The sequence below is a fragment of the Mustela erminea genome, chromosome 19, assembly GCF_009829155.1.
Source record: "Mustela erminea isolate mMusErm1 chromosome 19, mMusErm1.Pri, whole genome shotgun sequence".
Taxonomy (NCBI): domain Eukaryota; kingdom Metazoa; phylum Chordata; class Mammalia; order Carnivora; family Mustelidae; genus Mustela; species Mustela erminea.
Genome location: NC_045632.1, coordinates 2,577,003 through 2,591,809, shown reverse-complemented (window position 1 = coordinate 2,591,809; position 14,807 = coordinate 2,577,003). Strand labels below are relative to the sequence as shown.

The 14,807-nt window shown below is 53.8% G+C and overlaps 2 protein-coding genes across 2 annotated transcripts; one reads left to right on the top strand and one right to left on the bottom strand.

The window, feature by feature from the left end:
- Positions 1 to 1,344: 1,344 nt before the first annotated feature.
- QPCTL (glutaminyl-peptide cyclotransferase like) lies at positions 1,345 to 7,377 on the bottom strand. The gene is made up of 7 exons (XM_032324101.1): positions 7,093 to 7,377; positions 6,458 to 6,601; positions 5,410 to 5,691; positions 3,862 to 4,014; positions 3,673 to 3,772; positions 3,055 to 3,171; positions 1,345 to 2,094 (listed from the first exon to the last, which is right to left on the bottom strand). Exons 1-7 carry the CDS (start codon positions 7,366 to 7,368, stop codon positions 1,949 to 1,951), a joined length of 1,218 nt encoding a protein of 405 aa, XP_032179992.1. The 5' UTR covers positions 7,369 to 7,377; the 3' UTR covers positions 1,345 to 1,948.
- A 621-nt stretch (positions 7,378 to 7,998) lies between these two features.
- On the top strand, positions 7,999 to 14,064 carry SNRPD2 (small nuclear ribonucleoprotein D2 polypeptide). Its single transcript, XM_032324102.1, has 3 exons — positions 7,999 to 8,117; positions 9,529 to 9,708; positions 13,795 to 14,064. Coding segments are annotated over exons 1-3 (357 nt in total). The 5' UTR covers positions 7,999 to 8,115; the 3' UTR covers positions 13,970 to 14,064.
- The last annotated feature ends 743 nt before the right edge of the window (positions 14,065 to 14,807 follow it).

Here is a 14,807-nt window from a genome sequence, read left to right as displayed (position 1 = left end):
GAAGAATGAATAAAGGAGCTGTTCCTGTGATTGGGGAGCCTTGCCGCCCTGGCTGTTGATGTCCGTCAATTTCCAGTTCTAAACTTGGGACTCGTGTCACCTCCACCTCTTTTTTTTTTTAAATATTTTATCTATATATTTGACAGTGAGAAATCACAAGTAGGCAGAGAGGCGGGCAGAGAGAGAGGAAGGGAAGCAGGCTACCCGCCGAGCAGAAAGCCCGATGTGGGGCCCGATCCCAGGACCCTGAGATCATGACCTGAACCGAAGGCAGCGGCCTAACCCACTGAGCCACCCAGGTGCCCCTCACCTCCACCTCTTAAGAGATCTCTCCCCCTCCCTCACTCGCACCCCCCCCCCGCCCTGCTCTGCTTGCAGCGAGTAGAGCCCCAGGAGGAGCTCCTCTTCACCAACCATCTGTGGGCGCGGCACAGGTAATCTCTGGGAGTCTGAGGTTAGGAGTTGCAGTTGTGGGTGAGCAGGTGGGCTCTGTCAACAACCGGGTCATGATCCTGAGCCCTTGCAGCCTCCTTTGCAAAAGGAGAACCAGAAACTGGACCGACCTCAGGACTTGGGCGGAGACCACCTGACCTGATAAGTGCTCACAGCGCCTGGCACACGGGAGGGGCTCGGTACAGGTCAACTACTGTGGCAAGCCATGAACAAGGACCGGTCTACAGATCCTCGCTCGTTTGAGACCCTCAGCTTCAGCCTGTGATTTCTCTCGAGGCTTCGAGCTGCCTTGGAAGGCCCGTGCTCAACTTTGCTAAGTAACCCTCCATCCTGGCCTGGCCTCCCCACTGCCTACCAGGGCTCCATCTGAGTCACAAAACTGGCAGGCACAGAGCCCCACAGGATGACCCCCTCTCTAGGCACCCTCCGGTTTATGGTTTTCTTTTGAGTAGCTTTGCTAAGCCACTGGGAAGACCCCACACTGTATCCTTAACGACAGCAGGTCCCCAACTTCTCTGATCGGGAGACTCCCTCAGTGGCTTATTGCAGAGTCCCAGCCCCGCCCTGGAGTTCTGATTCAGGAGGTCTGGGGTGGAACCTGGGAGTCTGGATTTTTTAGTAAGCACCCCCATTGAGTCTGAACCTTAGCTGGGTTGGGAAGTACTTCCTCAACCCACAAGTGAAAAGGAAAGGATGGTTTGGTAGAACTCGTTGGCAGTGAATCCGTCTTACTCATTCCTCCCATGAATACACTCGAACTGTCAAAACCTAGCATTTCCCAAAGTGTCTTCTGAAGTACCCTAGTTCTAGGCGCTTCCCCATAAAGGGCTCCCGTGGTGAAATACTTTGGGGAGACAACACTGCACTCCCTCTTAATCTTGAAAATTCACATTGTGCAATGAAGAAACTCATTTAATGTCTCATCCTATGTCTTCGATCCCCTTTTTCATGCAACACCTTGTAATGCTAATTCTGTAGAATATGTTTCACAGAAACACTGGTCTGTTGCCTTTGGGTCTGGCCGACTCGAGTTCCCAAATATTGGCTTCCACCTCCTCTGTTCCTGCGTCCAAGCACATCCCCTGTGGACCCCCACATGGCAGTCCATGGACATAAAAACACAAGCCGCAGAGAATTCATTTGGCGGGGTGCTATGACCGGTCCAGATGCCAGCCCGAGGTATGCCGACCATGAAACTGAGAAGAGCCTTTGGCCCCTGCTAACCTTCTGACCGACTGCTTCCTCCAGAACGGGGTCTAAGCCCTTATTCCTTTGGCTGCCACCCCCACAGTGGTCTTGACTCCTCCATGTCTTTAAAGAATGGTGGCTTGAGACAGAGGAAAGAGGGTCTTCAAATCATAGCACAAGTAGAACCCATGCCAAAGAAAAGGATAAGCCAGCATACTGCGGGGCAGCCTGGCCTGAGGTCCATTGGTTCCACGTGTCCTTGGCACGTCCTGGCCGGGCTCCTCTCCTCCAGCGTCAGCCGCGGAGGCTAGAGCCCCAGATACTCAGCCAGGAACACGGCGAGGATGCGGCTGAGGTTGTGCACTGTGGGGGGGTGCAGGTTGGCCTCAGAGTCGTGGGGTGTGTGCCACACGTCGGGGAAGGGCATGGAGATGAGGTGGAGCACTGGGACCCCTGGCAGGAGAGAGGGGAGGCTTGGTCAGGCCAACCCAGGAGCCTAGCCCCAGGCCCAGGGAAACTTGCCTCACCGCCCCCCCGCCCAGAAGATACCCTGTCCTTGAAGAACTCTGAAGGATGATTTTAAACGTGTGAGGGCAACATGTTCGTTTAAAAATATATACATATCCAGTACATGTATTGTTCTTACACGCCAACTAGAGAACTCAAAACATACGGGGTTATGCAAAGACCAGAAGAAGGGAAAGATGTTTTTAACCTCAGATTGCCAGGTCTATTATTAGGCTCTTTTTCTCTTTATGAATAGCTCCCCTCCCCTTTTTTTTTAAGATTTTATTTATTTGACAGAGAAAGTGAGAGCACAAGCAGGAGGGGCAGCAGGCAGAGGGAACAGCAGACTCCCCACTGAACAGGGTGCCTGAGGAGGGGCTCGATCCCAGGACACCGGGATCATGACCTGAGCCAAAGGCGGATGCTTAACCCACTGAGCCACCCAGGAGCCCCAGTCTGTCCTATTCTAAAACCTATGTTCTGAACCCCTCTACCAGATGTCTTCTGCCCTGGCTGTGCGGCAGAATCATCTGGGAGTTTTGTAAAACTAACGCAGAGACCCTAGATTGTGGGTCGGTGAAATGAAAAACGCCTAAAACGCAGCTGGACATTTTTGGAAGCTCCTCCGAGGGAGCACCGCCAGTAGTAGCTAACATTCTCTGAATGCTTACTGTGGGCCAGGCACTGTGCAAGTAACGTCTGTACATGTATGATGAGCTCATTCGGTCCCCTCAACAAGTCTGAGATAGGGTCTCTTAGAGCCCCATTCTACAGATGAGAAAGTCGAGGCACAAAGATGTTCAGCAACTTGCCACCGGTCCCCGGCCCTGGGAAGGGGCCAGATCCAGGTCCCACCTGTCCCTCCCTTGGACACTGCCCTCCTACCCCCACCCCCACATCAAGTACCTCGACGGAGGAAGGGGATGTGGTCATCTTCTACGGAGCCAGGGGGCTCTCCCGGCTGGAAATACATCACTTCCTGGGGATGAGACTGTAGCAGGTTTAGGCGGTGCAGTCGCTTCTCTGGTAGCGGTGGGGGTTAGAAAGCAAGGGTCAGCCCCTCAGGGTCAAAGGGTTCCCTGTTCACGGATCAGGGCAGGGCAGGGCACTGATCACGACCACAGGGATACAGTTCACTAACCCTTACCATGGGCTCACTGTGTTCCCGGTTTCCTCTATTCCCTCTGAGCCTAGAAGGTAGATCTCCCTACTTTCGCTATCATCATGCCCATTTTACAGATAGGAAATGGAGGCTCAAAGAGATGAAGCCACTGGCCCAGGTTCACACAACTGGGAAGAGGCACAGCCAGAATTCAAAGCCAAGGCTACTGGACCCCAAGGCCTGTGTGGAATCACCGCACTTGATTGCCGTGGGATCTTTGTGTGTTTCTGCCCTAGTGCCTTAGAGAGACAGCAGGGAGGTGGAGGGCGACTGGATGACCCCTCAGAGAACAGGTACCCGCCCCACCCAGGCTGTTCCTCCAGCATCCCAGGCCGGTGCCCGCCCCCTACCTTCATGCTTACCGATGCTCCGCAGGCGATGGAACCAGCGGGCTGTGTGAGGGAAATGACTGTAGAAGTTCGGATTAGGGGCGCCCAGGAGATCGAGAAGCATGAAGAGCTCCTAGGAAGAGAGAGGCAGGGTGGGATATCACCAACCTTGTGTCGCCCTCTCCCGCCCTCACCGGAACCCAATGGGGGCCCTGGTCTTACGATAGCCTGGATCCTGGTGGGGCCTGGGCTGTGGGGGGCAGACTCCATGAGCTGGGCCAGGTGCCGGGAGCCATAGAGGGAGTCCTGGGGCCCCCACTCCTTCAGGGCCTCTTCACCGTCCAAGAAGAGCAGCTGCAGAGTCACCGGGGCCTCCTGTGGGAGCCGGGGGTCAGGGCCAGCTGGGCTCCAGTCCTCAGCCTCGACCCGTCCACGTTTCCTGCCTGCCTGCACCACTGAATAGGGCAAACTAGGTCTCCTCACTTGTAGAGCGTGGGGGCCAGAAGTGCAGAACCTGAGCCAGACCACCTGGGTTCAAATCCTGGCTCCGCCCCTTCGTAGCCGAGCAGTAACTTAGAGGTAAGTTACTAACTTCTCAAGGCATCAGATGACAAAATGGGATTAATAACAATTCTAATCATACAGTAGGGTGCAAATCCAGGTCCTGGAACAGCACCTGGCATATAGTAACTAAGAAGGGGCGGCTCTGATTAATATTATTCTCTAGGCTCCTTTAACAGAAGAGACAGACCCACAGACGAATCATTATGCAGTGAAATGCACTTGGGTCGAATGCTTCCAAGAAGTCTGGGGTTCCAAAAGAGCACAGGAAGGGAGTGGGGGATAACCTGGCCCGGGGAGCACTTTGGGTCTGCTGGGAAGGGAAGTTTGCACGGAGGTAAGTGGGAGCTGGCCTGGCAAAACGGGGCAGAGGGGAGAGTGTTTCCAGGCAAAAAGCAATAAGGCCAAGGGTTGGCACCAGAGCCAGGGAGCTTTGTGAAGAGGCCTGAGGGGGTCTAAACCAGGGAAGGGGTCTGAGCAGGGGAGAAGCAGGAGGACATTTGTGCTTTTTTTTTTTTAATTTCATTTCATTTTTTTAATTTCTTTTTTTTTTCTTTTTTTGCTTTCTTTCATTTGCAAATCCTACACATTTCTCTTGACATAATTTACTGCCAGGGAATCTTCTGGACTCAGAGAATATAGCAGAAGACAAGAGCTGCCAAATCCTGGCCTATAGGGATTTTGAACTAGCTGGGCAGACGGACAAACACATCCATATTAAACACCATAAAGTCTTGGGATAGTGATAGGGGGCTCTCTTGGGGTGGCTGGGAAACCATCTTGGCGGTGGTGACATCGGAGTGGACACTTGAATGGAAGGTGGGAGCCAGCCAGGAAGATGTCTGTAAAAAGCACATTCTAGCCAGGCCAAACAGTAGGTACAAAAGCTCTCAGATGGGAGTGAGCCCTATAAGTCTGAGGAATGGGGAGGAAGTGAGTGGGTGGCTAGAGTGGGGTTAGGAGGGACACGGGAGGGAGAGGAGACTCCTGGGCCCCTATAAGAACTCTGGCTTATGTCTGCAATAGGGTGGGAGCCATGGGAGGGTTCTGGGGAGAGAAGAAATGGGATCTGACACTCAAGGGAAGGAAAGATCCCTGTGACTGCGAGTATGGAATGGAGATAGAAAGACAAGTCCAGGCAGGGAGGGTTGGAGGCTTGGACGAGGGTCGAGGCAACCCCAGTCTCCCACCCTTCTCCCCACTCCTCACCTGCTCCTTGGCTCTACTCAGCTCCCTGTCGAGGGCCTGGGCCAGCTCCAGCAGCAGGGCGCAAGGCACAGCCGAATCCGTGGCCCCCACAAAGGGAGTCGACCCAGATGGGAAGAGCTTGGAGTCGTAATGGCAGGCAAGGGTGAGGTGACGGGCAGCCCCCGGGTCCAGTGTGGCCACCACGTTGCCAAAGTCCAGCGGCCCCAGGGGTGTCGAGGCCGTGAAGGGGTCCAGTTCCACATGCCAGCCTGCGGCCAGGGTCCGCAGAGTAGCCTCCAGGAACTAGCAGCAGGAGAGAGGTGGGAGGGTGGGTAGGGACTGGGGAGGAGGTTGGAAGAAGGGCCATGTGACCTGAGCCATGCAGAGCACTTGGGCTGACTCCTAATCCCCACTTTGGTTTAAGTCATTCCCTTGACACGCTTTTGCTGAGGGCCTACGGAGTGCCAGGTGTGTCATGACCTTGCCTCTCCACGCCAAGGCTAATCCCAGCTCACTCGTCCATAGCACTCACTGTGTGCCAAGCCCTGTTCTAGAAACCCTGTAGGAATAGGGACTGTTGATGGCTCCATTTCATAGCTGAGGAAACTGAGGCACAGAGAGGTTAAGAAACTAGTCCAACGTCACACTCCAAGTGGTTGAGGTGGGATCTGAACTCTAGGGATAAGTCTTCAAATGACTAGATGCTTTCTGGGAGTGTGCCAGCCCCAGAGTCAATCTGAAATTTGGGTTGAAACCCTCGGCATAACATTTACTAGCTCTTGATTTGGTCAAAATGCCTAACTGCTCCGGTCCTCAGTTTCCATCTTCGTAGTGAGGATTACATGGGTGCTCACTTCATAGAGCTGTTGCCTGGCACGCAGTAAGCTTCTGCAGGGAGTACAGAGGGCAATACTGCCTAGTGGTTACCAACGTGGGACTCTAGATTCAGGTTCGCTCCAGTCAGAGTCCCAACTCTGCGTCTTAGCTGCTTGGAGGATCTTGGGAAGAATGCCTGTTTCCTATTCCCTGGCAGGCTGCGGGGCCAGGGGTTGGAGGTGGGGGCCCTTACCTTTCTGACTTGGAGATTGCCTGGGCTGCCCGGGGTCCGCACAACCAGCAGGGGGCGCAGATAAGTGTTCCAGAGACGGTCTGGGTCCAGTTGCCCCACTACCCTCCGCAGCCGAGCTTCGGGGAGGCTTCCGATCAACCGGCCCTTAGGAGTGGATGGGAGAGGGAAGAGCCGAGCGTGAGAGCAACCTCCCTTCCGACCCCAACCCGGACGCCATCGCCCCTAAGAAACCCCGGTTCTTCCTCCGAATTCGAGACTCCAGCATCGGATATTTCCAGGATAAATGCTAGACTCCGGAAAAGTCCCTGTGAGCCTCTGAGGTCCAGCCCACCCCAATCCTGACGCAGAAATCAAGACCGAGAGAGAGGAAGGACTCTTCCAAATAGCTGACTTTCAGATTAGAACCCAGAACTCCTAAGTCTTACTATTCCAGACCCTTCCTCTTCGGGAGAACCACCTATTGCAGAATAAGCCCTAAGCCTCAGTTCTTTCGCAGCGGGCATGCGCTCTAACGATGGAGACCACAGCACCTGCGGCTGGAGCCATCCGATACAGCCACGTCAACCTGAGACCGCAGGGAAGGGGAGGCGGGGAACGAGCGCTCCCGCGGTGCCCCTGTCCCTGCCCAGCCTCACCCGCAGCTCCCGGCCCCGCGGCAGCTCCTCGGTCTGGCGGAGCCAGCCGCTCCAGATGGTGTAGAACGCCGAGGCCACGGCCAGGGACAGCAGAAGCAGGGGCAAGAAATGCGCCCGAGGGAGCAGGCGGCGCTTGGGCGGTGAGGGTGGCTCCAAGAGGCCACGTTCCCCGAGCCGCAGCCGGGACCGCCCGCGGCCCCCGGAAGGCATGGCAGCTTCGCCCAGAAACCGGTCCCTGACCGCGGAGAGTTTAGGCCCAGCCAAATCCCACCCCATGGAATCACCGGGCCAATGAACAAGAAGAGCGGCTACACCAGCCCACCCTCCCTCGGTCAGTGAAGCCAATGGGGACTGTTGTTCGGAGAACACGCCTCCTTGTCTCCCTGGGGCTTTGGGGGTTGGTTCCCCTGAGAGTTGCACAACCCCAAAAGGGAGCGCGAAAGGGGTAGGCTCCGCCTCAGCGGAGGAAAGGAAGCCAATGAGAAATGTTTGATCGTGGAAAACATTGGACCCAGGCGCAAGTCCACGCCCCTCCCGTACGAAGGCAAAGGATTGGTTACTCGGAGTCGGGAAGATCAATAGACACGTAATAGAACGGACCCTGAAGGAAAAGGGGCGGTGTCCGTCCCTGAAGCGAGGAGCCGATTGGCTTCGCGGAGGCCGCGCCCCCGAAGGCAGGGCCGGCGGGCATTTGGAAAGGGGTGTCCTTTCCCTCCTTCAACCTTTGCCGTTCTACAACGAAATGATTTGAGTCGAATCCGTTTTTTCCTTCTCTCCATTGTCGTGAATATCTGCCCCGTAGGGTCCCGCAACACCTTGAACTACTAGGCAATGCTTCCACCCCACCTCTGCGCGGCGCTGGCGCGGGTCGCTATGGCAACAGGCCACGCCTCCGCAGGTTGGGATCGCGCAGGCGCCGGCGGAAGTGAGCTGCCGGAAACGGAAGTCCCGCCTGTGGCTCTCCCTTCAGAGGCAGCCGCAACGCGGAGACGGTGCTGACCTGGGACCGCGGCCGCTACTACCATGTGAGGCCGGGCTAGGCTTTGGTGGTGGGGGTGGGGTTGAGGACATATATGTGGCCCCTTACCGGTGGCGGGAAGAGGCGGGACGAGGGCAGAGATTTTAGGGGTAAAGTACGCGCCTTTCTCCTGACGGGTTTGAGGACGGGCTTAGGGCCTTTGACGGGTCCTGAGTTCGAGACAGGAGGCATCTTTATCCGTTAACGGGCTGGGATTTCCCAGATAATTGGTCTTACTGAAAGGGATTTTAAGGGGAAGCAAAGAACCTGGGAAACGGGAGTGTGGAGTTTTAGAAATAACGGCTTTAGGTGTGGGACTTTTCTGGACAGTTTGAGCTGGAGGCGGTGGCTTTTCACCTCATTCGAGAGTTTTTCAGCTCACGAGTCGCCGAAATGATTTTCCTGATTTATATACTCACTCAGCAGTTATTTATTGAGCAGTCCCTTATCGGGCACTGCTTAGGCTCGTGGGCTACATCAGTGAATACCACCCCTGCCCCATAAAAAAAAAAATCTCCCCAGCCGCAGCTTGCGGGTGGGAAAAGACCGGCAATGAATACACTGATAATAAAACATGTAAAGCATTAGGGCGTGTTAGGTGACCAGAGCTGTGAGTAAAGAACCAGTAGAGCAGGGTAAAAGCGATGGGGTGTGCCAGTTTTGAGAGAGAGTAACTTAATAACCAGTGTAGGACACATTGAGAAGGCTACAGGTGAACAAAGACCTGAAGACCCTGAGATCCATGGAGATATCTGGGGAGGGTCAAGACAGAGGGAAAGCAAATGCAAAGGCCCAAGGTGAAAGTTTGCCTGAGGTCACTGGTGGACCCGAGGGATGGGCAGATGCAGGGCATTGTAAAAACTTGGGATTTTATCTTTTACAAAGAGATGGAAGGCATAGGAGGGTTTCGAAGCATGAGAAGATACGACTTACTTTTTGATACAACCTCTGGGACTCCTCCGGGAAACAGACCGTTGGGGAGCATGAGTGGAGGCAGGGAGGCAAGTAAGGCTGTTAGAAGAGAGAGGTGATGGAGGTTAGGCCATGATAAGAAAGGTGAGCTTTTGAGTCTATTTTAGAGACAGATGTCAGGATTTGCTGGCACATTGAATGTATGATGTGAGAAGAGTCAAACTGATAGCAGAGTCTTTTGCTCAGGGAACTAGAAGGATGGAGACGAGGAAGGCTGTGGATGGAGGAGGTTGGGGGTGGTTGGGAGATCTGGAGCTCAGCGGAGGCTGTGTGAGATTGGCAGTGTCTGTTATGCATCCGAGAGGTGACGGCAAGCGAGAGGGACTGAGCAGGAGGGTGGGAGTGTCGGGGAAAGATTGGGGAGACACCCAAGTGCAAGGCCATGTGACCACACAAGCTGCAGCACTGGGCGCCCTCACCTGTGGGTTCCATGCTTGCCCACTCAGGAGCCTCCTCAACAAGCCCAAGAGTGAGATGACCCCAGAGGAGCTGCAGAAGCGGGAGGAGGAAGAGTTCAACACGGGTCCGCTCTCTGTGCTCACGCAGTCAGTCAAGAACAACACCCAGGTGCTCATCAACTGTCGCAACAACAAGAAGCTCCTGGGCCGCGTGAAGGCCTTCGACAGGTGAGCTCCGAGGTCCTGGAACGTGTTCTGTCCAAGCCCAGAGATGTGGTTCCAGCTCCTCAAGATTTTCAGAGTCCTGGGACATAAGTACCTGCAGACCACAAGGTGCGACGGTGTCTTGCCGTATCTTGTGGTCCATCCAGCTGGGTGGTGCAGTAGTGCTGGGCACGAACATGGGAGCCAGGCTTCCTGGATTCGTGTCCCAGCTCTGCCTCTTAGCAGCCAGGCGACCTTCAGCAAGTAACTTTATCTCTTCCATATGATGACGCTAATTCTGGTGGTTGCAGAGATTCAGTGACTTAACACATGCGACATGTAGTGAAGTCATCAGCAGTACAGCCTCAGGCACGCAGGAACCTCTTCATCGCTTTTTGCTGTTATAATGTAGAGTACCCGTGCCCAGTACTTTTTTTAGGGTCCAGAGATAGCAGTGACTAAAACAAAGATGGGTCCTATACTCAGAGAACTCACGCCATAGGTCGGGAAGCCGACAGCGGGCACGTAAATAATTTGTCATAAGAAAAGTAAAGCTAGGGGCGCCTGGGTGACTCTGTTGGTGGGCATCTGCTCCCGTGTACGTGTCATGATCCTCGGGTCAGGGGATTGAGCCCTGCGTCAGGGCTCTGCTCAGTGGGGAGTCTACTTCTCCCTCTCCCTCTGCCCCGACCCAGTTCGTGCTTGCTCTTGCTCACTCCCTATCGTGAATGAATAAAATCTTCAAAAAAAAAAAAAAGAAAGAAAAGCCAAGTGAGAGTTTGGAGTGCTGGGAAGGAGGTGCTGTCCTAGACTGTAACACGAGAGGCCCCACAGGAAGAGGCCATGACGATCAGATCTAGATACAGTAAAGGAACAAGCTTCACTTGCAGTCCGAGTGTTCCAGCCAGACGGAACAGCGAGTGGTTTTTTCCCTTTCTGGGCCTTAGTGTCCTTGTCTGCAAAAAGGGTGTCATAAAAATACCTCTCGCAGGATGGTGGTGAGGATTAAGGATTTCTGTAGGAAGAGTCCTTGGCTCAGTAGCTCATGTGGTAAATGCTCAGTAAACATATATCCTGCAGGCTTCAGTTAGCATGTGGGAAGTAGTGTGGCAAAGCGTAAGTCTAGAATGTTTTCGCCACACGCTGTTATGTGACCATGAATGGGTCTTTTCACTCCGAACTTCAGTTTCTTCTCGAGGACAATGAGAATAAGAATAGGAAGTGCTGAGCCCATGGAGGCAGGTAGACCTGGATTTGAACACAGGCCCTGCCACTACCAGAATGTCATCTCACTGTGCCCGGTATCCTGCACTGGAAGCTGGAGGTGACCCTAGTGTTTGCCTCCTGGGGGTGAGATGCAGTGAGGACTGTGGACTTCGTGCTTAGTAGAAGGACCTGGCACTTAGTGACAGCACAGTAGGTGGTGGTTTATTTATATACGTGTGTGTGCGCGCACGCACATTTATTTTAGGATCTATTTAATTTAGGGGCGCTTGGGTGGCTCAGTGGGTTAAAGCCTCTGCCTTCAGCTCAGGTCATGATTCCAGGGTTCTGGGATCGAGCCCCGCATCGGGCTCTCTGCTCAGCGGGGAGCCTGCTTCCTCCTCTCTCTCTGCCTACTTGTGATCTCTGTCAAATAGATAAAATCTTTAAAAAAAAAAAAAAAAAGATTTATTTAATTTAGGGTGGAGGGGCAGAGGGAGAGAGAGTTCCAAGCAAGACTCTGCACTGAGTTCAGATCCCAAGGCAGGGCTCAATCTCACAATGTGAGATCGTGACCCAGGCTGAGACCAAAAGTCGCCATTCAACTGACTGCACCACCCAGCACCCCACATGTATACTTTTTTCCCCCCTTTTTAAAATATTCTATTTATTTATTTGAGAGAGAGACAGAGAAAGTGACAGAGATGATGAGCTGGGAGGAGACAGGGAGAAGCAGGTTCCCCACTGAGCAGGGAGCCTGATGGGAGCTCGATCCCAGGGCCCTGGGATCATGACCCGAGCCGAAGGCAGATGCCCAACGGACTGAGCCACCCAGGTGCCCCTGTGTTTTGTTTTGTTTTGTTTTTTAAGGTGATCCTCTCCTCTTCCCCTCACTGCTGCTGCCTGTCCCCACATCAGCTTCCCACCTCTCCACCCTGCCCAGCCTCTCACCCTAGAACGTATCCTGCCACAGCACACTGGACTCTCACACACATGCAGGGACCCCTCTGTGGTGTTAGCGAGCAGCTTTCTTGAGGTCTAATTGACATGCCGTCCTGTCATAAACTTAATTGTTTTTAAGACTGAATCTCCCATGTGCTCTTCTGCATCTTGTTTTCACACTGTGCCAGTGGTCTGAGAAGGTCCCTGCAGGGCACTAAGGCGTTCCTAACCCCGGTACTTACTTTATTAATTACGTTACTTTCTTGGGGGAGCAGTGCATTCAGTTGAGGCAAAATTGAAAAGAAACAAAAGTGCCCAATGAAGAGCGAGTCTTTGCTCCTTGCCCACCAGTTTCTCTCCCCACGAATCCCTCCATGGCGAATTCCTCAGGTCTGTCTCCTCACATGACATCAGACCAACGGACAGAGGAAGGTGCTTTCCTTTACTTTTAATTCACTGCTAATGGCACATCACACAGTTTTATTTTATTTTATTTTTTTAATTTGACAGACAGAGATCACAAGCAGGCAGAGAGGAGGGGGGAGAAGCACACTCCATGCTGAGCAGAGAGCCCGATGCGGGGCTCTATCCCAGGACCCTGAGATCATTATCTGAGCTGAAGGCAGAGGCTTAACCCACTGAGCCACCCAGGCGCCCCACATCACACAGTTGTAGACCTCAGCTTTTTCACTTAACAGTATACCTTGGAAATGTTTCCATATTGGTATGCTGCTACTACTTTTTTTTTTTTCTTTAAGATTTTTTATTTATTTATTTGACAGACAGAGACCACAAGTAGGCAGAGAGGCAGGCAGAGAGAGAGGGCGAATCAGGCTCCCTGCTGAGCAGAGAGCCCGATGCGGGGCTTGATCCCAGGACTCTGAGATCATGACCTGAGCTGAAGGCAGAGGCTTTAACCCACTGAGCTACCCAGGCGTCCCCCACTTTTTTTTAACTTATTTTTCTCTAAATTGCTTAGGTGTTCACAGGATTCCAAAAACAGTAGTAGCAGTCTAATGAAGACTTTCCATCCAGCCTGTCCCCAGTCTTCCCAGGTCACCCCACTGCCCCCACCCCCGTCTCCGAATGTTTTCTAGGATTCTGTGTTGTACAAGCAAGTGGGCAACATTGATGCTTCTCCTGCCCCCTTTCTTCCCCTCAAAAGAATCACTTTGCTCGCGTACTTGGCATTTGTCCCTCAGCAGTCCCTCCTGACTATCACTCCATAGCAAGGTGCAGAGCTTCTCCGCTCTTCTTAACTATTTTCTGTTTCTCTTGCCACTTGGTAACATTTCCTTCTATCCTTCCATCCCTTCACCTGGCTTTAATTGTTCTTCCTAGCAGGTAACATAATCTGACAGTGTATCGGGTCCGTCTGTTGACTTCTGTAGCCTTCTTCTCTCCTCCCTGGAATGCAGACCCGGTCAGGGCTGCATACACCCTGTTGCTTCAGGGCTGTATTCATTTTAAGTGCCTGCGGAATAAGCCAATCCATCTTGTCCTCACACGCGTCCCTCTGGCACCGTGAGGAGACAGGGACCACGCGGGCTGGCAGTGGAGGCGCCATGTACCCTCAGAGCCCCAGGGGCCTCTGGTTCCGCAGAGAAGCGGCTCCTGTGCTGCTGCCTTTGGAAGTCCTTGGAGTTCGGAAACTCAAGCAGACCCATTTTGCTTACCTTTACCTTGGGCTGGGGTCCTGTTCTGAGTCTTTTCGAGAATGCCGTATTGACTTACCCTCATGGCAGCCCTATGAGGGGGGCTCTGGGAATGGCTCCGTTTTAGAGAGCGGGACGTTGGGGCCCAGAAGGGTTTAGTGCTTTGCCCAGGCCTCAACCTGAGGACTGGCAGAGGTGGCGTGGGAGCCCCAGCTGCCCTGGTCCCAGGCCTGCACGTTCTGTGGGTGCTGCTGGAAGAGGGGCGGATGGAAGGCTCCCCGCTCAATCCCGGTGCCTCCCCCCACCCCAGGCACTGCAACATGGTGTTGGAGAATGTGAAGGAGATGTGGACCGAGGTCCCCAAGAGTGGCAAGGGCAAGAAGAAGTCCAAGCCAGTCAACAAGGACCGCTACATCTCCAAGATGTTCCTGCGCGGGGACTCGGTCATCGTGGTCCTGCGGAACCCGCTCATCGCTGGCAAGTAGGGGCCTCCTCCCTGCCGTCAGAATTCCTGCTCTCATCCTGCGAAGACCTGCCCTTTGTAATAGGAAAAATAAAGTCCTGTGTTTTTTCTAGTGCATCGGTCTGTTCCCAGAGCCTACAAGCAGGTCAGACTTGGGGAAGGGAGGCAGCCAGGTGTGGGGCCAGGTGCTTGGGCTTAGGACATCTCTGCCTCTCTCGGGCCTCACTTTCCCCGTCTGTGAAGCAAGTGGGCTGGATACAGAGAGCTCCCTTTCCTTTCCTAATCTTTTCTAGCTTCTCCTCATCACTGCATCTCTCTCTTCCCTCCCTCTGCCCCTCTCTCAGTAAGGTGAGGTCTAGCTCAGAACTTCTTGCAGTCTTTTCCATTTGTTCAATCAGAAAACAGCCCCCCGAGTGCTGCCTCTGCCAGGTCTGTGTTGCAGTGCTGGGGACCCAGCAGCACCCAGAGGAGCCTCGACCGGACCTCACTGACAGGAGGAGGAGGATCTAGTTAGAGTAGCCAGTACCCAAATACTGGTAGCGATCGCGGCTAACACCTGCCGAGCTGTTAGGGTGCCAGGCCCTAGCCTCCGTGCTGATCTGACCTCTTCTCAGCCACCGTGAGCAGACCTGCTATTGACCTGTTAATGAAGACCTCCATTTTCCACAGGAGGAAACTGAGGTACAGAGAGGGGCGAGCACTTCCCCAGGAGTACCCAGTCAGGAAGTGGTGATGGTGTAATTCAACCCCACCCTGCACCAGAGCCTGGGGCTTTACCCTGAACTCCACTGGCCTCAAATTACAACTTCATTACCCCTGGAGAAATTCGCTGACCAATGTGGGGAGATAGAGGTGGGAAG